The sequence below is a fragment of the Nerophis ophidion genome, linkage group LG08, assembly GCF_033978795.1.
Source record: "Nerophis ophidion isolate RoL-2023_Sa linkage group LG08, RoL_Noph_v1.0, whole genome shotgun sequence".
Lineage (NCBI taxonomy): Eukaryota > Metazoa > Chordata > Actinopteri > Syngnathiformes > Syngnathidae > Nerophis > Nerophis ophidion.
The window spans coordinates 54,279,817-54,304,233 of NC_084618.1; the positions used below are offsets into that span (position 1 = coordinate 54,279,817).

A 24,417-nucleotide genomic window follows, 5' to 3' on the forward strand; every position below is an offset into this window, starting at 1 on the left:
TAGGTTGATTGGCAACACTAAATTGGCCCTAATGTGTGAATGTGAGTGTGAATGTTGTCTGTCTATCTGTGTTGGCCCTGTGAAGGGGTAGCGACTTGTCCAGGGTGTACACCGCCTTCCGCCCGATTGTAGCTGAGATGGGCACCAGCGCCCCCCCCAACCCAAAGGGAATAAGCGGTAGAAAATGGATGGATGGGATGGATTATCATACTTCCCAAACGTTTTTTGTCTAGATAAAAATTAATACTTAAATATCTGCTTGACTTATGATTTAACAGTAAATTACCCATCAAATTAATAAAAATGACAATACATTTCGAGCATATTACTGCAAATTAGAAAAAAACTAAAATTGTTTTGCGTTTAAATTCTGTTGACTGAGCTGCCATATTTTTACTGTAAAATCTCATTGTAAATGGAAAAATGATACATTTGTTTTTACGGTAATAAAACAGGCTGCTCAGTTGCCAGAATAAGAAAGGAACTTGTACTGTTTTTCCATTAACAATATATAAAAAAACAATATTAATTTAGTAGTAAAATCCTTTTAACTAAACTGTCAGCTTTTTCCGTAAATGCCCTCCCTCCCTCCACACACACACACAAAAAAAGTGGTACTGTTTTCCATTTACCGTAAAATCCATCCATCTTCTTCCACTTATCCGAGGTCGGGTCGCGGGGGCAGCAGCCTAAGCAGGGAAGCCCAGACTTCCCTCTCCCCACCCACTTAGTCCAGCTCTTTCCGGTGGGATCCCGGGAAATTAAAAATTAAAAAACACAATTTTACAGTAGAATTTTGTTAATTTAACATTTTTTACTGTAAAATCAGCAGTTTATTTAAAACTATTCATATAATTAATAATGAAATCCATTGGCAAATTCATACATTGTTCGCTGTTACAAGCGGCCCTCCAATGGCAGCCATAACTGCCATGTAGCCCTCAATGAAAACCAGTTTGACATCCCTGGTATGTATATAACATAACATAACATAGCATAACATAATATAAAAGATCAAGATTCTCTATGCAGTTGTGGTAGGTCTACTTAACAAACCTTCTTCCACGAAGACTAAATTTACATAAATGTACTGTATACAATTTGACAGCAATACCCAGCAAAAATTTATAAAAATGCAAATGACTGAAGTGGACATTTCGAACTACAATCAATGACAACATATAAGGCACACATGTCAAACTCAGATCTGGCCTGCCAATTATTTAATGTGGCCGCAAAAGCCTGTGAATAATGTGCGTCAATAAAGCACTTTCTGGCTATGTGCATTTATTCTTTTAATTTTGACAGCAAAAAATGTACCGCATGCAACTGCACATCTCCGAAACTTAATTGTCGTGCAACAAGTTATTCAAACTATTTTAGGGGTTATCAAAAATAAATACCTAAATATCTGCTTGTCGCCTCGACTTCCAGTTTCAAAGCAATTTATTCATCAATCTGTTATTGATGGATAAAAAAAATATTGTAGTCCAAAAACAATTGTGAAATGAGGCTATGGTGTTTAATTTCGTATGTATTCACTGTTACATGCGGCAGCCACAATTGTAATGTGGCCCTCAAGAAAACAAGTTTGACAGCCCTGATACAGCAGATTAGTCAACAAGAAGAGTAACTTTGTGTATACTGAAACTACTGTGTTGAATAATTAGATACTAATAAAACCAAAACACAGAATACAGTCATGATAATACAAATAATTCAGACAAAGCATGTGAGAATACAACTATAGATTGTATGTCCTGACTAAAGAAAAATAAGCATGCATGATAGATAGATCAAATAAGCGTGCATGAACAGCACCTTGTTTAAAGAACAAAACAAACAGTGCATGAACTCACAACAAATTACACACCTTACACACATTACTATGAATTGATTAACATGGACCCCGACTTAAACAAGTGGGAAAACTTATTCGGGTTTTACCATTTAGTGGTCAATTGTACGGAATATGTACTGTACTGTGTGAACTGTACAGTTTCATATAATGTATTCTCTTCATTTCAATCTGCGGGTAAACGTTTCAATCGATCAAACAACCTGCAAATCAGATGGAAAATTAGAGGGGACATTGTTTGGGGGAATCCATAATACGCTGATCGGGAGCATTTTTTATTTACACGATAAGTCAGATGTGTCTTTACCTCTGTGGCAAAGGCTCCACCCAACCCAGGTTAAGAACCACTGCTATACATATTGATTGAAAATGAAAACTTTGATAACGACACTGTTGCATATTGCCATGATGTCATCTTCCAGAGTGAAATATTCTTTATAACCGAAAGGGACAAGCGGTAGAAATGGATGGATGAAAGTTGCTGAGGAAGATTCATAGGGCACTTTTATTTTTATTGGCGCACTGACACTGCACTCCATAATCTCGACATAATTTTCCTTTGCAGCGTTCGTACACGATGTGTATCTAATCAGCCAGCCTAGATAAGAGCATGTGAACTTATCTATAGACAGAACTCCAGCCTTGTCTAATCATTAGCTAAGTGTGCACTGCAATAGCAGAGTAAATACATGTAAGACAAGTGCCGCTTCATTTTAGTTCATTATATGGACAGTGTTTCTCTGAAAAGTTGTTTTGACGAAGAGGCAATGTCCGCATCGTAAATAGTGAAGAGTGATACGTCAGTGCTCTGCAGCTGCCCACCGTTTGAACCCTTTTTGGGGCTTGACCTGCCATTCTTTCCAAAAGAGTTCCGAATCCCGCTGGAGAGTCGGCTGGACGCCTGTCCCACCACCCGTCTCAGTCCTTTGTTGCTTTTCGGTTTCAACATCCCCACGTCGTCCTCCAGCTCGTCTGGCGACACGTCGATGTTGCCGGAGTACCAGAACACCCACCAGATGAGGCTGAGGAAGATGACGATGGCGCCGGCGTAGATGAAGAGGTCGTGGATCACCAGGCCTCCGAAGACCCCCACCATCATGATGAGCGCGCCCAGTATGTCGTGGGCTACCGCGAACCAGAAGGAGCACTTGCAGCGTCCAACTCCTCCGTACCTCCTTTCCAGGACCGGTTCCATCTGCACGGAGGTGGACATGGTGAGAATGCGGGGTGGAGACCAGCAGAAGGAGCATGTGTAATTGTGCTCGGTAACAAAATGGCCAAAGTTCAATGTGCGCATGTGATTATCGACATGAAGCCGCGGCAGCCTGCTGACAGTTGAATCATTGGTTTGTTTAGCTGTGATGATGCAAAGACTAGGATGGCTCTAGTACAGGCAGCACGCCCTCAGTCTTCACTCTTTTTGTGCTGGAATAGGCTCCATGAACAGGACAAGCGGGGGCGGGAGGTGGTTTTTTTTTTTCAAGCCTCTTGGTAGTAACATCGACGCCTTCTCTTTTCTTTCAGTATAGGGATCCAAACCAGGCCCACTACCACAAACATCAGTCCGACAGATAAGCAGGCGGACGGGACAGGGCGGCCCCCCCGCACCACCCCGGAGGACTGCAGCAGGAAGAGGACCACGCCTGCAGTGGACATCATAGACCCCATCGCGATGGTGATGACGGACTTGTGGAGGTAGGCCCAGCCGGAGGAGGCGTCCGAGCGAGGATCAGGGGTCAAACTCTCGGATCCGTCGAAAAACGTTGTCTCGTCATATTCTTCCATGACTCCCTCAGTCATCCGAGTGCAGTCAACCCCCGACAGAGAAGGGGATATATCGTCTGTCACACACTTGTTCTCAGAAACCTGTTGACAGACTGTAATTCCAGATGGTCCACCACCACACCCACTCAGCACCGCTCTTCTTGGCTGAGTAGACAGCCCACGCCCTCACTCATGTTTCCCTGCACCACCAAAACAATGTTACTACAGTGCACCCAAAAAGTGTTCACACAAACCCCGTTTCCATATCAGTTGGGAAATTGTGTTAGATGTAAATATAAACGGAATACAATGATTTGCAGATCATTTTCAACCCATATTCAGTTGAATATGCTACAAAGACAACATATTTGATGTTCAAACTGATAAAACATTTTTTTGTTGTTGCGAATAATCAGTAACTTTAGAATTTGATGCCAGCAACACGTGACAAAAAAGTTGGGGAAGGTGGCAATAAATACTGATAAAGTTGTGGAATGCTCATCAAACACTTATTTGGAACATCCAAAATGGTGTGCAGGCTAATTGGGTGCCTTAATTGGGTATAAAAACAGCTTCCCAAAAAATGCTCAGTCTTTCAAAAGAAAGGATGGGGCGAGGTACACCCCTTTGTCCACAACTGCATGAGCAAATAGTCAAACAGTTTAAGAACAACGTTTCTCAAAGTGCAATTGCAAGAAATTTAGGGATTTCAACATCTACGGTCCATAATAACAGCAAAAGGTTCAGAGAATCTGGAGAAATCACTCCACGTAAGTAAGCGGCATGGCCGGAAACCAACATTGAAAGACCGTGACCTTCCATCCCTCAGACGGCACTGTATCAAAAAGCGACATCCATCTCTAAAGGATATCACCACATGGGCTCAGGAACTCTTAAGAAAACCACTGTCACTGAATACAGTTTGTCGCTACATCTGTAAGTGCAAGTTAAAGCTTTACAATGCAAAGCGAAAGCCATTTATCAGCAACATCCAGAAACGGCGCCGGCTTTTCTGGGCCCGAGATCATCTAAGATGGACTGATGCAAAGTGGAAAAGTGCCCTGTGGTCTGACGAGTCCAAATTTCAAATTGTTTTTGGAAATATTCGACATCGTGTCATCCGCACCAAAGGGGAAGTGAACCAAAGTTCAAAAACCAGCATCTGTGATGGTATTGGGGTGCATTTGTGCCCAAGGCATGGGTAACTTACACATCCGTGAAGGCACCATTAATGCTGAAAAGGTACATACAGGTTTTGGAACAACATATGCTGCCAGCTATGCGCCGTCTTTTTCATGGACGCCCATGCTTATTTCAGCAAGACAATCCCAAGCCACATTCAGCACGTGTTACAACAGCGTGGCTTCGTAAAAAAAAAAAAGTGTGTGGGTACTGTCCTGGCCCGCCTGCAGTCCAGACCTGTCTCCCATCGAAAATGTGTAGCGCATTATGAAGCGTAAAATACGACAGCGGAAACCCCGGACTGTTGAACGACTGAAGCTCTACATAAAACAAGAATGGGAAAAAAATTCCACCTTCAAAGCTTCAACAATTAGTTTCCTCAGTTCCCAAACATTTATTGAGTGTTGTTAAAAGAAAAGGTGATGTAACACAGTGGTGAACATGCCTCTTCCCAACTACTCTGGCACGTGTTACAGCCATGAAATTCTAAGTTAATTATTTGCAAAAAAAAAAATAAAGTTTATGAGTTTGAACATCAAATATCTTGTCTTGTAGTGCATTCAACTGAATATGGGTTGAAAATGATTTGCAAATCATTGTATTCCGTTTATATTTATATCCAACACAATTTCCCAACTCATATGGGAACGGGGTTTGTAGTTTTTACATTTTGTAACCTTGTCCCAAAATGAAATACATTCATTCCACTCCCCCCCCCCCTTAAATGTTTAAACACATTGCATGAAATAAAATGTTGTTTTTTTAAATTGTATTAGAAATTTTACTGAAGTAAGATATGACTTTTTTTTTTGTTTTTTTAAATCGGATGCTACAAGCTTATATGTAGTCATTATGGGGTGTTGAGTGTACAGATTTTTAAAGAGAAAAGGAGTCAATTAGTTCATCCCTTACAAACACGCTTGTTTTGATGAACACTGTATGAGAGGTAATTACCTAATCATGTTTATTCATGTGGTTTGCAGTTGTGTATGTCAAATGCCTTCCCTCATTTAGCCCTAATGAGATAACAGCGACCCCAATGGGGAATAAGCGGTAGTAAATGGATGGATGGAGATAACAGTCCTTCTCCAAAACTGCCGTGTATTTCCCCACTTTAAATTAGTCTTTTAAAATAATCAGCCTGAAATATACATATTTCAAATATTAACTGCTCATGAATGGTTGTCCTTTATCCAAACACTCATATAATTTCAGTAGGAAGGAATTCTGGCACATTTGCTGAAAGCAGGAGAAATTTGTGAAATGTTGCTGCATGCTGTGAATGGGCAAGAGTAGTGCAATCTGCTGGACAAAACTGAAAGGCTCTACTGTATTTTAAATTAAAACACTAACAAAGGATTGCAGTAAAAAGTTTTCAACAGCACACTTTTTGTCCTTAAATGTGTTTTGTGCTGTATTGGCCATTTAGACTAATATACGAATTAAAGATGGAAATTTTAAATCCGACAAAAATCCTCCGGGGAATTTCGACCTGCAATATATTAACTTATCACAAAATAATGAATCGAACAAAATGTCCCTAGATCTCTAATGTTTTAAAAGAGGCAACCAAAATATTACAAACAGCTCTATGCAATAACTGAGGTATGTTTGTAGATGACCACAATGAGTTTAAGGTGTTAAAATAATGCAGTCTTTCCAACTAGTGGTATTGTATAGGAGTTAACAGCATCTGTTTAAGCATGACAATAGACTCAGCCCTGCCAAACAGCTGCTACATGTGCATAGCTCAGATTACAATCCTCTTCAAGCAAACCATGTTCTTTAAAAAGCACATAAAAAAGTCAAACACTTATATTGTGAAACTCCCAGCATGACTCAAAAACTAAGGCGGTCAAAGAACATATATTTATTATAGATAGCCCTCACAATGTATATATTTTAACGGCACAATTTTTATGATAGGAGATTATTGCACGCACATCCTAAGTGTGACCCTATTGTGTGGAAAGGCAGCTATATTCCCGTTATGTTGACCCACAAGCGGGAAGAAATAGCAAACAGAAATGGGAAATAGAAAAGGGTACATGGCCCAGCTCCAAAACAAGTCACTATCCCAACAAGACCAGGCCATTTCCAGATTAAACTGTACATTCACGCTCCAAACCAATTGGTAATACGCCCTATCAGGTCAAGCGAATGGTTCGGGTTTTTCCATGAAACATTCTATCCCTAGAAGACTCCTTACTAACGCGGATACACACTTGGCTGACCCCAAGCCAGTTTTATAGTCATTTATAGGAGGTTTGTTATTAAAGTTTGCCTACCGCAAAGTGTCAAGCATGTGCAAAAGTGTGTTTGGGAGATAGTTTGTCCATATTGTGTTAAGCTGTTTAAAACCCCTAAAAAACATTTAATAAATGTTTGCATAAAGCAAACCTTTTGTCAAGTCCCATGCTGATAGTAATACAAATTTGAAAATTATCTGTTAACTGTGGACGAAATGTTATTAATCACAATTAAATATTTGAATAAATTCACAGTCCTACTTAAAAAGTAATGATTGAAAATGTTAGTATTGACAACATTTCAAGGACTGGACCAGAAATAGTTTTTCTAAAAGTGTTTACATGACTGGACATGTTTTGTTTATTAGTTGATAATTGTACATGCAGAGACAAGCTGTGACATGGTTGATGTATTCGTTATACAACAAAATAAAGTGAACTATCTGACTTTAGCTACTTTTCCCCTAGGCACTTTTCCCCTGGGCACTTTTCCCTTGGGCACTTTTCCTTTCGGTTTAGTCTTGCCGCTTCCCTTGATGAGTCTCCGCAAAATGGCTGCTTGTGTCTTTGCACCAGACGCGGCTGTTTTCTTTCGCTGCATTTGTTCGGACTGCAGCAAGAGAACATTAAAAAAATCAAATGTCTGACATTTTGTACTAAAAATAGTTTAAATATGATGGCTGCATGCAGCACTGACCTGCAATTTAGGTGTTTTGCTACTCATCTCGATGGGAACCAGCTGTGGAATTTCTTCCTCATCTTCATCTTTCTCTAGCTTTCTTTTCTTTCCCTTCTGCTCTCCATCCTCTGCAGTTTCTTTTGTGTCCTCTGTTGGTTTTTCAGCCTGGAATTCAACATACAGGAGATGGACATCACAAAATATTTTGCATCAAGACAAACTTAATCCTGAAATTGTTCTCACCTTTGCTTTGGAAGGAGCCTTCTTCTCCTTGTTAGCTTTGGGGTCAGTGATGTGGCTTAGGTCTGAAGTGTAGATTGGCAGAGCCACTGACTTTTCACTCTTTAAGTGGATAATTTTCATCCTTGGGCCCTTCAATAATAAAACAAAATAGGCATTTAGTGAAGAGCATGCTGTTGGAAAGACCAAGATAGATGATCTGCAAAGTATTCACGTCCATCAAATCAATTGACAACTAAAGGACACCAATTAAGCTGTAGCAACATCTCAATGATGATCAGTGACTGTCAAAAGCCCGCTGTAAAGCATGCAGTGCCTCAATACATAAGGTGCCTTCCACTTGAACAAATGCTTAAATTCAAATAGAGGGCTCTGGGGTAGTCCCGATGACAATTATTTGGTACCGGAATCAAAATGTATATCAATACTTTTCAAAACTTTTTTAAATTAAGGGAACTACAAAACATTCCAATATTTGCTGTATTTTAACAGAACATCTTTCAATACATTAAATGCATGTTTCCTATTGCACTTGAACAATATAAGAAGGTTAAAATAGAAATTAAAGGGTATTAAACACATTTGGCTATTCTTGTTGCATTTGAACAATTTACAACTTTCCATAATTACATGTAGTCTGCCATAATAAGGTTTTAGGTTGGAACAGAATAAAAAGCTTTATTGACATTAAATGCTTCATGATTTATGGTTGCCAATACTGGTCTGTGCTATAAGGAACATAAAATAAGTAAATGCTAAAAACAAAACTATGGATAAAGTACACAGATAAGTCATGTAGCAGGCAAAACACACATTGTTAAAGATAAAACACAAATTATAGTAATTTGTTACCAAATCCAGTCATTTCATATGCATTAGTTGATGCTAATTTGGCGGTCTTTAATCCGCTGATATTTGGCATCAAGCCAAGCAGCTGTGTGCACAGCAGGGGAGCTGGTTACTTATAGGAGTATCGCGTGTGTTTAGGAGAATAGCAATGTGTTGGCTGAGTGACAGTGAGTGAGCGGGCGAGTAAAGAGAGATAGAGAGGGAGCGCGTGCACTGGAGTGATGAACAGGTCTGGTTGCGTCCTGTAAAACTAACAAGGAAGCGATTGTCACAACTTGGTGGCTTCGTAAATCTGACCCGAAAGCTGAGCTTAGCAGACCCATTACCTGGGTAAAGTGAAGGGTGTTATTCCCGATGAAAACATCAGCCCTGCTTTGTGGATCTCGACTACAGTCTGGGAGCGGAACAGCTGGAAAGGTGCAACATTACTATCTGTCACTCTTTATAATTCCTTGTGCAGATCTGAATGCTTATTATTTAAATGTTTACCTACGTCTGAAGCAAAAGTGGTAATACTAACCGCCACAGTTGGCAAGGCGTGTTTTAAAGCAACACTTGAGCACGACGCCTACCTGTTTAAAGCGTCACCTTTGTTAGTTTTGAAGCCAAAATACCTCCATGTTACACTTCACCACCCCCTTTATTATACAGTAGAGGTGTCGTTTTTTTGGGCCGTTCTCCTTCTCCATGATGTTACCACTAAGTACCATTGGAGTTCAGCATTCTAACAGTTTCTGGAACGCAATCCCCACGATTAGAGACGTAACCAAAATTATAACTTTATCGTGGTATTGTGCTCAAAAAGTATTTACACACACATTAAAATATTTTTTTCAATAACTAAGATAAATAGACCTAGTGTTAAAAACCCCCCACAATTTTGCATGTTTTGTTTTCTTCGCTGGTAAGTGTTATGGACGTTATGGCATCCTACTTTTTCAGCAGTCCTTAAACACACCGTAAAAAATCCTCTGTGTCATAGTTTTGAGTATAGAACGATTACTCTGTGCTTAAAGAGCACAGCTTGAAGGTTCAACGTGCACAATTAAATATGTTAGTTACTCAGACAGCATTGTGTTTAATATGTTTAGAATGGAGTATGTTTGTCTCATTTATTTAAGCTGGCGAGCTAGCGCCAGTCCCTCCGGGAGTTTAAAGTGCAGCTATCAATCACATTTTTTCGATTATTTAAATTTACAAAACCCAATACCAGTGGAGTTAGCACGTTGTCCATCCATCCATCCATTTCTACTGCGTATTCCCTGGTAAACTATGTTATTTTTTGCAAATATTAACTCATTTGGAATTTGATGCCTGCAACATGTTTAAAAAAAGCTGGCACAAGTGGCAAAAAAGATTGAGAAAGTTTAGGTATGCTTATTAAACACTTATTTGGAACACCCCACAGGTGAACAGGCTAATTAAGAACAGGTGAGTGCCATGATTGGGTATAAAAGCAGCTTCAAAGAAATGCTCAGTCATTCACAAACAAGGATGGGGCGAGGTTCACCATTTTGTGATCAAATGCGTGAGCAAATAGTCAAACAGTTTAAAAACATTTCTCATCGAGCTATTGCAAGGAATTTAGGGATTTCACCATCTACGGTCCATAATATCATCAAAAGGTTCAGAGAATCTGGAGAAATCACTGTATGTAAGCGACAAGCACAAAAACCAACATTGACTGTCCATGACCTTCGATCCTTCAGACGGTACTGCACCAAAAACAGACATCAATGTGTTAAGGATATCCCCACGTGGGCTCAGGAACACTTCAGAAAACTGTCAGTAACTACAGTTTGTCACTATATCTGTAAGTGCAAGTTAAAACTCTACTATGCAAAGCGAAAGCCATTTATAGACAACAACCAGAAACACCGCCGGCTTTGCTGGGCCTGAGCTCATCTCAGATGGACTGATGCAACATGGAAAAGTGTTCTGTGGTCTGACGTGTCCAACATTTCAAATTGTTTTTGGAAACTGTGGATGTCGTGTCCTCCTGACCGAAGAGGAAAAGAACCATCCGGACTGTTATAGGCGCAAAGTTCAAAAGCCAGCATCTGTGATGGTATGGGGATGTATTAGTTCCCAAAGTAAGGGAACTTACACATCTGTGAAGGCACCATTGATGCTGAAAGGTGCTTACACGTTTTGGAGCAACATATGTTGCCATCCAAGCAACGTCTTTTTCATGGACGCCCCTGCTCATTTCAGCAAGACAATGCCAAGCCAAATTTTGCACATGTTACGACAGCGTGGCTTTGTAGTAAAAGAGTGTGGTTAGTAAGCTGGCCTGCCTGTAATCCAGGCACGTCTCCCATTGAAAATATGTGGAGCATTATGAAGCGTACAATACAACAACCGGACTGTTGAACAACTTAAGCTGTACAACAAGCAAGAATGAAAAAAATTCCACCTGAAAAGCTTCAAAAAATTGCTCTCAATTCCCCAAAATTTAAGTGTTGTCAAAAGGAAAGGCCATGTAACAGTGGTTGAAATGCCCCCCGGTATGTTAATCTGATTTTTACAAAGTCAAACACGATTGGATTTAAGTGTTGCGATGTGTTTAAGAAATTTTATTTTGAGCCTAATTATTTGAGGAATCAAACACATTGAGTGCAAGGAAACATAGGGATTCTAGTTTTCAAATTATTTTACAAGTACAGTAAAGTAACAAAATATTGCCGCTGGACTTATCTAATTAAATGTAATGGTAAAAAAACCTGCTGTACTCACCTTATTCAGTATATCCGCCAAAGATTTGACAACCACCTTGATATTTTCCGTTAATTCATCTGCAGCCATGCCAGAGTGGCCAACACGTACCATGCTGCAATGGAGCACCATAAACATCTTTATTTGCAACCAGTCAAATTGTTACATGTCAGCTTTTTCTTGAGCTATTGGTGGTCTCCACCTGAAGACTTTCTATGCACAAACATTTTTGTGAGGTTCAATTAGTAGAAAAAATTTTGAGAGACATTTTTCAGAATTAAAACACAGCAGACACTAAAATGTCAATGCAAATGGGAAAAAATGGATGAGAAGTGTGCCATTACAGTATTTTAACATTTGTCTGAAACCTTTCACAAGCATAGCAGTGATGATAAACCCATCCTTCCATTTCTACCGCCTGTCCCTTTTTAATTTACGTCATATTGTTCTACTACTATAGCCGTTACACTCCCATGTTAAAATATTGATATATGGAAGTTCAAAGGGGAGCTGCAGTTTTCATATTTTGCCTATCGTTCACAATCATTATGAAAGACATGACAGGTGGATTTGTTTAATGCGTTGTAAATATTAGATAAATGTACAGCAGACACAATGGGGGGTCCTCTATTCCGCCCATAAAATCGGATAAATAACCATTCAAAAAGCGCCAAGAATACTCCATTTATATTTGGTGACTTGAATATTAACGAAGTATTAGTAATATTGTTATTTTAAGTGCTAATACAGACAAACTATACTATAGCGACAATGTGATCACTGTGTGTCCCTATGTTTGCATTATCGGGTGGTCTGCCATTTCCTCGCTTCCTTGCTCCTTGGAAGTTTACCATAGATCATAAATCATGCATCTCACCTGGAAACGAGATGGCTAAGGATATATTCCGGCACTTTGACAGCCTTATAGGACCTGGAATTGGCGAGAACGACACGAAAAAAGCCCCTCCTAGAAGTCGGCTTCTTAATGCCAGCAGACCTTATATAGTAAGTGATGTTTTATTATGTTTGTTGGTTCTCAAAGTCTGCAGTAAGCAAAAATTAGTGATGAAAAAAGCAAACATCGTGATGTTTTTTTTTTTTTATAACTAATGCGCCGCATATGCTTAAAACGATCAAAATACGTAAATATGAAAATGTTATTATTGTGCCCGTTACTACTTTTCATACACACTTACATCATACATACATAAAACCCAAATGGAGTTGTTTGGTTCTTTTTGGAGGGCTTTTAGGCAGAATTGAATGGCTCCCATAAGCTTCACTGTAAGCGGACATTTGATCGCATTTATTTAATATTTACAATGCATAAAAAAACATCCATTGTCATGGCTCTCATAATGATTGTGAACAATAGGCATAATTCCAAAAAAAGTGCAGTTCCCTTACAACTTGATTAGATAAAAACATATTTTAAATTAAAGGTTGAACCACCTCACTCGATGTGACTGAGTTTGAGGGAAACTATCTACATGCACCTGGGGATAGGTTGATTGGCAACACAAAATTGGCCCTAGTGTGTGAATGTGAGTGTGAGTGTTGTTTGTCTATCTGTGTTGGCTCTGCGATGAGGTGGCGACTTGTCCAGGGTGTACCCCGCCTTCCGCCCGATTGTAGCTGAGATAGGCGCCAGCGCCCCCCGCAACCCCGAAAGGGAATAAGCGGTAGAAAATGGATGGATGGATATCTACATTTTTTTTTCATTAAGAAAATGCAATGGAAAGTATTTTTATTTAGTTCTATATTAAAAAAGAGCAACACCGACAAACACAGTTGACACTTTTTCAACCCACCAGCAGGAGCCCTTGTTGTTGACCTTTGCAACTGTGCCCTGGATGATTCTCTGGAGGTCTCTGGCCAGATGCTTGCTTTCCATGTTCACAGAAATCGGCTCTCTGACAAAAAATGAAAGAGCAGATGACGTGTCTACTTGAAACTTTGGTCGGAGTATTGAAATTGTTTTTATTAGTTGACCATGAGTCTCTCTTTAGCCATGCATTGCAAATTTCCAACATTAATTCTGTTGTATGTCTAAACTACAATATAGGGATGTAACGATAAGCCTTATAATGATAAACAGCGGTAAAACTACCAATGGTTAGTATTACCGTTGTGAATGACAAATATTGTAAAACCGTAATCGATAACAGTACTTTGATAAACTGACTGTTTAAAATGCTTATTGGCTAGAGACATTAGATTGTGATTCTGAAAAAAAAGGTTAAAATCCTTTTATCCATCAACTATCTAAAATGTCAATGTGAATATATGACAAACGTCTTTCTACATTGAGAAATTACAAATCAAAATCTAAAATTTGTCCAAAACATTTCTGTCTGAGCAACTAAGCTATTGAATTGTACACATTGAACCTACAAGCTGTGCTCTCAGAAAAAGTGATCAATATACTTAATAACAGGAAGTGAATTCGCCTAACGTCAGAAACTAGACATGATGCACACCAACACCCGGTTTTTCCTAATCATTAAAAAAAAATAAAAAAAATAAAATAAAAACAGAGGAAAACATATTTAAACACTCAAATGAAAATATTACATGGCTCTTTACAAAGCCAAAACAATATTTAGTGTTTTTACTGCAAAGAAAGTATATTGTGAAATAACTCATTTGATTATTCGATTAATCGATCAAACTAATCAATAGATTACTAAAATCGATGGCTGCAGCTAGGGCTGCCCAATTATGACCAAAATATTGATCTATTATTTTTATCAATATTGTAATCATGATAATCACAATTATAATTTTGTTCAGTCAACCATGTTTTATTGTACTTTTCTTTAGCGGAAGCAGTAAGTGAACAAGTATAAAACAATCATACAAATAAAAATGCCTCACATAAAACATCCATCCATCCATTTTCTACCGCTTATTCCCTTTTGGGGTCGCGGGGGGCGCTGGCGCCTATCTCAGCTACATAAACAAATCTACACAAAACTAAGAACTAACAATAAATATGTCACTGCAGAGTGCAATCATAAATATGCAAACAAATGAAAAAATAATCTTATGCAGAAATAGGTACATACTACACAGAACATGTAGGAACAAACCGGCCTATAAATTTTTGGAGAAAAATACCTGCCTGTAAACATGTTCTGGCTTCAAAGATGACTAAAGGCAGGTAACTGTTTCCAACAGTACTAAAGACTCTCGCCGAAGGAGCGCTTGTCGAGTGTATAGAAATGAACAGAAGCCTGAAATTTCCTTTTACATAATGTAAATAAAAAATCTAATGTAAAATTACAATTTGAGAAACATCAGTTGGGATTTTATATTTTCTATGAGCTTTAAATCATCAAAATTGTAAGAAATAAAGCTTGAAATATTGGAATAATAGAGACTGCGATCCAAGTGTTTTGACTTTAGTGCTCTGTCACAGAACCTACTAAGCTCGTAAGTTAAGGTACTGCAGTAAAATTGAGATGTATCCACTGAGATGTTTTGATCAGAAACGTTTTATTGCCAAGATCATCAATGAGTGAGATCAGTTGACACAAATACCAATCACGTGTTAATTGCAAATTGTTCCATTTATAGTGAGTATTATTGACAGTAGGGCTGGGCGATAGGGCCTTTTATTAATATCTTGATATTTTTAGGCCATGTCACGATACACGATATATATCTTGATATTTTGCCTTAGCCTTGAATTAACAATTGATGCATATAATTACAGCAGTATGATGATTTTGTGTCTACATTAAAACATATTTGTTCATACTGCATTAATATATTATCATTTTAAACTTTCATGCAGAGAGAAATCACAACTAAGTCAATTTACCAAAACTGTATTTATCAAACAGTTATTAAGCAGTGGCACAAACATTCATGTCATTTCCAAAACAGAATGTGCAAGATTGTTAGAGACATTTTAAAACAAGCTATTAGTGCACTTTTGTGCATGATGTCACTAAGATGACATATCAAAACACTAAATTAAAGTGCACTTTAAACACCACTACAATAGTTTAAAACAAATAAAGTGCATTTTTGTGCATGATGTCACACAGGATATTTACATAACTGTCAAATAAAAATTAGCTGCATAATAGGAAATCAAATAGTGTATGTCCTTTGCTATGTGGTATGTTCCTTCGGACGTTATCTCCTGTTATTGACTATTTGTTTTTCACACGGTGTTGATGTGGAAATGGTGTTGATGTCAGGTTGCTTCGGCATTTTGTGGGTATGGCACCGGGCGGAGATGTTGACATTCGCAGTTTCAAGCACCCTTCATTCTCTAGCGGGTGACTTTTCAAATGATGCTACAAATTAGCCGTAATGCTATTTTTGTAGCAACACTTTTGCCGCATATTTGACATATTACGGTTGTCTGTTCAACATCTTCCTGCTTGAAGCCAAACCACCGCCAGACGATGGACCCCCTGCTGTTTTTTCTTGGGAATTAATTCTTCTTCCTTCATTTGTTACCAGATTCGCACCTTCTTTCTCTCGTATTCCCAATCGCACCACAGCTAACTTTACCTATAGTACATACCTCTCTGCTTCGCGACAGCGTATGATGTTTTCACGAGCGACAGTATGTGACGTACGTAAGAAGGTGCGCAGAGACTAGAAAGAGTGAGGAAAAACACATAGTGTAATGCCCTTAGCTAATATCAACTGCGTGAGGACGTATACTCGAATATTACGACAGTCATTTTTTTATATCGCACAGAAAAACTCGATATATCGAGTATATTCGATAAATCGCCCAGCCCTAATTGACAGCATACAATCAACACAATATTTAAACTAGTTCCTTACTCTTTTATTACATACAATTATTTGATCAAAACAAAGTCAATGGTACACAATACCTTAACAAAAGCAAAAACTACAATCTATTACCTATATAAATTATTTGGTGTCTCCCCTTAAAGTCTTTCTGTGTCCAAAGAATGAATTTGCAATTTAACATATTAAATAGATTGTATTCCACATCCTCTCAGTTGCTTAAAATGGATACAGTAGATAGCAAGTCATGTATAAAGTGTCAGACAACTAAAGGAACTCTTATTCATTTACTGTGGGAATGTCAGAAAATAACTGTCTTGTGAGAATTGTCTTGTTTGTCTATCGTGGGCCATTGTAGGTCACGAGAGCTGCTATTGTTAGACAAGTTAGCTCATGTGGGTTGAACTGTACACGAACGAAATAAAGGACTTGTGTATGAAACAAGCTCAGCTTCCTAATTAACAGGACACGGTGTCACAGTTAAGGACTACACGCCTACAGTGACAAAAGAAAGGCAAAGTTTGGGTCCCCACAGTCGTTTAATTTTTCCGTACTGAGGAAGCGCTTTTCACATTTTCGGACAGGACCTTACAAGACCTCTTTTATCCAGTTTGAAAGCCGCAGCCGACGAAAAGAAACACAGGCATATGTAGCAATGTATCGAGAATGGACAAGTTATTGTGTACAATTTCATTTACCGTTCGATTGATTGACCTAGTACAGTTGGCCCAGTCTTACAATTGTATACATGTTTTAATGCCTCCCGACATTGGATTTAATGTTTTTTAAAGCAATTTAAGACCTTAATTTTCACAAAATCCATTTAATGCCTCACGGAAACCTGGTTTATATTGTTTCTTATGGGGAACTCTGCTCCACTATACAAACCTTGATTTACGAACCATATTCAAGAACCAGTTAAGTTGTAAATCTAGGTTCCACTGTAGATGGAATGTCAACATAAGCGGGATAAACTCATGCAGGTTCCACAAAAACAAAAAACATGTTATTAAAGTGTGTAAACAAGATGTATAAAAGAGTAAAACTCTTACTTTTTCATGTCATAGAACTTCTTTCCAATATGGGATGGTAGAAGGTGCCGGATGCGACTGTCTGAGAGAAACATATCAAAATTCCCCAGAAGACGTCGTTTGGCCTCATAAGGTTTGTACTCCTTTCGCAGGACATCAAAGGGGATTATCTGCCCAGAATAAAGAATAGTATTTAGTATTGGCAAATATATATCTTGTTGCACATAAATGACAATATTAATAGCACACTTTGACAAATGGTTACCTCTGTAATAGTTTTAACGCCCCTCTCTTCCAGCAACCTCTTATAAAATCGCTGAGTTTGATCCGTGGTCATTTTGGGCTCATCTCTCGTAAAGAGACACACTTCCTCAACGTCTGTCCGTTGGCCATGAGGCAATGGACTGAGGACAAGGATGTTAATATACAAAATTTTTTAATAATGCAAATGTATAATACATTAAAGATGTTAAGAGTGGTTATGTGTGTATTTGCGCTATTGTGAAAAATGACCGAATCGCTGTTTTCAGAGTTCAACTATATTTGTGTTGTTTTCACCCCCACTATACACCAACACTAATAATGTAGAACACGTATCGTAGATTATACTGAACAGCAAAATTAGTACTGGCACCACAATGCACCAATAAAATTTGGCAAAATTGAATCGCGAAAAAATTTTCCTTTAAAAAAATGTAAGAGACTCGCCGACTTCTTCTGCCTGGTCACTGTGATGTGACTCACAAGTAGAGTTTGACCAATTATGTTTACTCAAATTTTAAGTCATTTCCAATGCTAATTTAATGAATTTGATAAATAAAAAAATACACCGGAACTGTACTTTGTTTCTATTACTGTTTATTTGAACAACTTCGGCATGTTTGTTCATTCTGAGCTTTGAATTAGCTTTTTCTATGCATATAGGGACGGCGTGGCGCAGTGGAAGAGTGGCCGTGCGCAACCCGAGGGTCACTGGTTCAAATCCCACCTAGAACCAACCTCGTCACGTCCGTTGTGTCCTGAGCAAGACACTTCACCCTTGCTCCTGATGGGTGCTGGTTGGCGTCTTGCATGGCAGCTCCCTCCATCAGTGTGTGAATGTGTGTGTGAATGGGTAAATGTGGAAGTAGTGTCAAAGCGCTTTGAGTACCTTGAAGGTAGAAAAGCGCTATACAAGTACAACCCATTTATTTATTTATCATTTATATTTTGAGAGAAAAAATGTGATCGCCATCTGGGGTTCTGATTGGATTACTTATACATATATGGTAACTAGTAAATGGATTTTACTTGCGTAGTATTTTTCTACCTTTAAAAAGGTACTCAAAGCTCTTTGACACTATTTTAACATTCACACACTGATGGTGAAATCTGCCATGCAAGGCGCTAACCTGACCCATCAGGAGCAAAGGTGAAGTGTCTGGCTCAAGGACACAACAGACGTGAAGCTGGGATCGAACTGGGAACCCTTAAGTTGCAAGCACGGCCGCTCTGCCACTCGAGCCACGCCATCCCCCTACATGTACGAGTTCTAAGGAAATGTATGTTGCTGATGAGAATCAAATGATTTTTTACAAAATCTAGCTTGTTTTAATTGATAATAATAGATCTTATTTTGTTTGATAATTAATTAAATTCCACTTTTATTAATGATTATTATAAGTCATAAAATAGTAGATATGTTGACAATTTTTATATTTTTCAGTAATGACAAAGTTTCATGTTAGATTGTTCTATGTAGTGCTTTAGAATTAATTGATATAAAAATATTTAACATATGATAAAACAGGGGTCTCCAACATGCGGGCCAATTGCGGCCCGCGAGACGTTATTTTGCGGCCCGCACTTTGATATGATAATTTAATGTTGGTGCGGCCCTAAACGGCGCTTGACAGCGTCATACTTGCCAACGTTCCCACTTTTACCGGGAGTCCCATGAATTCAGGGCATCCATTCTGTCGGAGTCCCTGTCGATTTTTACCTAATCAACAATATTCAGGGGGTGCCATGATGGCACTGCCTTTAGCGCCCTCTACATCCTGTTCAAACAGCGTGCAAGCCCAATTATATGTTGCATCTGACTATGTTCAACGCACATGTGCTATTGCAAGACATAATTGATCAACAGCTACACAAGTCACACTGAGGGTGGCCGTAAAAAAATACTTTAACACTGTTACAAATATGTTCCAGACTGTGAACCCACACCAAACAAGAATGACAAACACATTTCGGGAGAACATCCGCACTGTAATACAACATAAACAGAACAGAACAAATACCCAGAATTCCATGCAGCACCAACTCTTCTGGGCAACAATATACACCCCCGCTACCACCAACCCCCCACCCTTTCTACTTGCATCAGTTGAGGTAGTGTATATTGTAGCCCGGGAGAGTTAGGGCTGCAAGGTGTTCTGGGTATTTTTTCTCTTGTGTTTAAGTTGTGTTAGGGTGCGGATGTTCTCCAAAATGGGTTTGTCATTCTTGTTTTGTGTGGGTTCAAAGTGTGGCGCATATTTGTAACAGTGTTAAAGTTGTCCATACGGCCACCCTCAGTGTGACCTGTATGGCTGTTGAGCAAGTACGTCTTGCAGCTACCAACGTTGGTCTGCACAAGTCACACACAAACATGTTAAATAGTCGTCACTTTGGTTGTGTGATGTGTAAGCGTGCGCGCTGACATGTTGTAGAGCAGTAGTCCTCTTATTGAGGGTACGCGAACCCCTGGGGTTACGTGAAGGTATTCAAAGGAACAAGTGAAGTTTCCTAAAAATATTTTAAAAATAGCAGCGATTCATAAATACTTATTAAATATATTTATCGGATAATACTTGTTAATGTGTAGAAATCTTTAGTTATAAATGAATTGTTTAGTTTTCAACAAGTTTTTTAGTTATTTTTATATATTTTTTTCCAAATAGTTCAAGATAGACCACTACAAATGAGCAATATTTTGCACTGTTATACAATTTAATCAGAAACTGATGACATAGTGCTGTATTTTACTTCTTTATTTCCTTTTTTCCAACCAAAAATGCTTTGCTCTGATTAGGGGGTACTTGAATTAAAAAAAATGTTCACGGGGGGGTGCATCACTGAAAAAAGGTTGAAAACCACTGTTGTAGAGGACGTTAAAGGCAGTGCAGTCACGGCAACCCTTAATGTTGGCCGGGTGAAAATTGGGACATATTCGAGAAAATGGTTGCACCGGTAGATTATCGGGAGGTGCACTGAAATTCAGGAGTTTCCCGGAAAAATCGTGAGGGTTAGCAAGTATGTTGCTAGGGCGGGAAAGCCATTCATAGACGGTGAATTCATTAAAAAGTGCATGTTAGATTTTTTAAAGAAATCTTTTCTTGCGGCCCAGCCTCACCCAGTTTCTGCATCAAGTGGCCCCCAGGTCAATCAAGTTTGAGACCCCTGTGATAAAACCTTTATTTTTTTTATTTAGCAAACTTTCCAATGATATCAACTACCAACCTTTTAAAATCGGGTAAAAATTAAAAGGGAAGTGGACGTTTTCTGGAATTTTGCTTGTCATTTACAATCTTTATGTTAAACAACAACTGGAAGAATTTTTAATGTTTTCTTAATAGTAAATAAATGCAATCAAAAGTCCTCTTAAAATAGGGCCTATGGGAGCCGCCCTATACCGAAAAAGCCCTTAACCTCCATTAAAAGGGGAACTGCACTTTTTTGGAAATTTTGCCTATCATTCAAAATCAAAACAATTATGAAAGACATGATGGATGCATTTTTATTAATTCTAACTCGTAAATATCCATCCATCCATCCATCATCTTCCGCTTATCCGAGGTCGGGTCGCGGGGGCAGCAGCCTAAGCAGGGAAGCCCAGACTTCCCTATCTCCAGCCACTTCGTCTAGCTCTTCCCGTAACTCGTAAATAGACATCAATAAAAGACAGCTTACAACAGAGCTAATGGGAGGTCCTCTAATCTGTCATTAAAACCCAATAAATAACCATCCAAAAAGTACCAACAACTCTTTATTTACATTTCGTGACTTAAAAATTAACCAATTATTGAAATTGTTAATATAAGAGCTAACGCAGACAAACTATAACGACGCAAACAATCACAAGCTTGTGTTCCAATGTCAACATGATCGAGTGAGCTGCTACCTGGCTTCCTTGCTTCTGGAAGTTCATTCTCGATCAGAAATCATGCCTCTCACCCGGGTAGTAAAAGGATGCAGACATATTCCGACGAGTTGGTACACTTTGGCAGCCAGTTTAGACCATGAAATGGTGAGAACAAAATAAAAAGACGCTTGGTTTCACCTCCCTTTACTTTGCCAGGATTAATAGTCATTCTTCATCTAAACAGGACTATAACAAAATTCTAACAGTCGGCATCCTAATGACAGTAAGTGATGTTTTATCAAGTTGGCCTCTCATTAGGTCTGCAGTGAGTAGTAATCAGTGATGTTGAAAAAAAAAAAAAATGGACCATTGATGCGTTTTTGAAATTAATGTTAAATGATTGATATTAAATGTTATGAATGTGCCGGTTACTAAATTACATATAAACTTAAAGATTTATATAAAACCTTAGAAGGGGAATTTTTTTGTAACTTTGCCTATCATTATTAGAAAGGTAACGATGGATGTTACTTTTGTTAATGCATTCTACATAGTAAATAAATGTGATCAAAAGTCTGCTTACAATACTATTCCGCCTATAAAGCCCTTAAAAAACTCCTAACACCTCCATTAGGTTTTATGTACATGAAGCAGGTATATATGTATTTTAGTAACGGGCACATTTACAATACTTAATATTTATGTATTTTGATCATTTTAAATATATGCTGTTCATTAATTTCAAAAACAACTATCGCTTTTTTTTCTCCATCACTGATTATTACTCACTGCAGACTTTGAGAGCCAACAAACATAATAAAACATCACTTACTGTGCAAGGTCTGCTGTCACAGGGGTATCAGCTGCTAGGATGTTCATATATTCCCATCTAGATGAAAAATTACCATAATCTTCATACAGAAACATGGTGGTGGGGTAGGGGGATACCAAGCGTCTTTTTGTGTCAATCTCGCCATTTACGGGTCCTAAATCGGAATACGTTGTCTGCCTTCTTCTGTCCAGGTATGACGCATAGTTTATGATTTACAATAAACTTACAGGGAGCCAAGAAGCAGGGGAGCATTCAATAATGTAAACATTGAGACACACGGTAGTGATCACGTCGCCGCTGTAAATATTTTGTCTGTGTTAGCGCCTATAATAACAATATCACTAATACTTGGTTAATATTCAAGTCACAAAATATAAATGGAGTATTGTTGGTGCTGTTTGGATGGTTATTTATAGGATTTTATGGGCAAAACAGAGGACCCTCATCCGTCATGTATTTCATGACTGTGAACGATAGGCAAAAATTTTAAATAGTGCGTAGGGCTGGGCGATATATCGATTTACGATATGTATCGCAGGTTTGTCTCTGTGCGATATTGAAAATGGGGAAATGGTCGTTTTCTCGGTCCGAATAGCTGTTTTTGTTGGAGGCTCCCATTAAAATCAATGTGAATATATGAGGAGCCATCAACATGTGATGTCCTCGTCTACGACTTCCGGTAGAGGCAGGGCTTTTCTCCAATTGCGAACTTTATCGTGGATGTTCTCTACTAAATCCTTTCAGCAAAAATATGGCAATATCGCGAGATGATCAAGTATGACACATAGAATGGACCTGCTATCCCCGTTTAAATAAGAAAATCTCATTTCAGTAGGTCTTTAACAAAAACTGTTGTACTTAACATTTAGGGCCCTTTTGACTTTGTATTAAAGAATTAGACCATAAATTGGTAAATGTTCATCGGGTTGAAAAAATGCATATCCTTATATTTATCGTGGAAAAATGACTATCACTAGAGTCGTCTGGTAACATTGTTTTCATGTAAATCAACTATTGTTTACACACATACCTATTAAGAGTTACTGGTCTAGTATATACGTACATTAGAAAAGTCTGAGACCGACAGGGGATCCCCCAGAAGGTAAAGAGCAGACTGATTTTCTGGGACTCGTCCTGAAAAAGAGACTCGCCGCCAGCTTTTGATTTCAGGAAAGCTTGTAAGGCTAAAACTGCCTTCTTCACCTGCAAAACACAAACGTTACATTGTAAAAATGAAGCCCTCCATTTTCTGTGTGGGTTAGCTTCGCAACTAGGAAAACACAACAAGACGGTTGCTGGTCACTTAATAAAATGTTAATAAACAACACAAGCCCACCTACTATGCACAATCATGCCATAAAACCGTGTGAAGTTGATTTAAAAGAGAAAAAAAGCCCATTTATTTACCTGTGTCTGGTCGAGTTCAACTTGCATTTTCTCACTCATGCTGCCTGATGAATCCACGAGTGTTTCAGTAAACGCATGCGCAGTTTGGCGTGCATGACTCTACTTCGTCTTTTCATCTTAATGGGGGGTTGCAGCCATTGATATAAAGGTGCATAGCGCCACCTACTATACCGGAGTATGCAACACAGACTAAAAAATAAAATAACAAGCACTGTCATACATTAATTTTTGCTGTTTTTTAGTAGACAGAATTGTTTGGAAATGTAAGACTTAGATTTCATTTTATTGTCATTCTAGTTTGAACTTTACAGTACAGACGGCGTGGCGAAGTGAAAGAGTGGCAGTGCGCAACCCGAGGGTCCCTGGTTCAATCCCCACCAAGTACCAACTTCGCCCTTGCTCCTGATGGGTGCTGGTTAGCGCCTTGCATGGCAGCTCCCTCCATCAGTGTGTAAATGGGTAAATGTGGAAGTAGTGTCAAAGCGCATGGAGTACCTTGAAGGTAGAAAAGCGCTATACAAGTACAACGTATTTATCATTTATTTATTTACAGATAAGAACAAAATGTTGCATAAGCTCATTGTAGTGCAGGATAAAAGAGCAATAAGGTGCAGATGTAAATAGATTACTGTAGATATAAATATATTGCACTTTTGCATATGCATCCACGTTTATGGATTGTCTTTAATATAGAAAAAGTAATTGTTAAGTAATAAGAGGAAAA

At 38.6% G+C, this 24,417-nt stretch overlaps 2 protein-coding genes across 3 annotated transcripts; both read right to left on the reverse strand.

The window, feature by feature from the left end:
• Positions 1-1,500: 1,500 nt before the first annotated feature.
• On the reverse strand, positions 1,501-3,310 carry LOC133557938 (transmembrane protein 238-like). The gene has a single exon (XM_061908918.1). It carries the CDS (start codon positions 3,153-3,155, stop codon positions 2,580-2,582), a length of 576 nt encoding a protein of 191 aa, XP_061764902.1. The 5' UTR covers positions 3,156-3,310; the 3' UTR covers positions 1,501-2,579.
• A 4,063-nt stretch (positions 3,311-7,373) lies between these two features.
• Positions 7,374-23,821, reverse strand: rsl1d1 (ribosomal L1 domain containing 1). Of its 2 annotated transcripts, XM_061908919.1 has the most exons (9): positions 23,694-23,821; positions 23,350-23,489; positions 17,615-17,753; positions 17,371-17,519; positions 13,348-13,449; positions 11,558-11,651; positions 7,976-8,104; positions 7,751-7,897; positions 7,374-7,663 (listed from the first exon to the last, which is right to left on the reverse strand). In XM_061908919.1, exons 1-9 carry the CDS (start codon positions 23,730-23,732, stop codon positions 7,493-7,495), a joined length of 1,110 nt encoding a protein of 369 aa, XP_061764903.1. In that variant the 5' UTR covers positions 23,733-23,821; the 3' UTR covers positions 7,374-7,492. The 2 variants fall into 2 exon arrangements, with proteins under 2 accessions (XP_061764903.1, XP_061764904.1); XM_061908920.1 differs by lacking the exon at positions 13,348-13,449.
• Between the last annotated feature and the right edge of the window lie 596 nt (positions 23,822-24,417).

Excerpts from the sequence above, each read along its gene's own strand:
- rsl1d1 (XM_061908919.1), bottom strand. The coding sequence starts at position 23,732 with ATGAGTGAGAAAATGCAAGTTGAACTCGACCAGACACAG. Across the intron at positions 13,450-17,370 it reads AAGTTCTATGACATGAAAAA|AGAGCCGATTTCTGTGAACA; the intron begins GTAAGAGTTTTA and ends ATTTTTTGTCAG. Across the intron at positions 11,652-13,347 it reads AACAACAAGGGCTCCTGCTG|CATGGTACGTGTTGGCCACT; the intron begins GTGGGTTGAAAA and ends GCTCCATTGCAG.
- LOC133557938 (XM_061908918.1), bottom strand. The coding sequence starts at position 3,155 with ATGCGCACATTGAACTTTGGCCATTTTGTTACCGAGCACAATTACACA.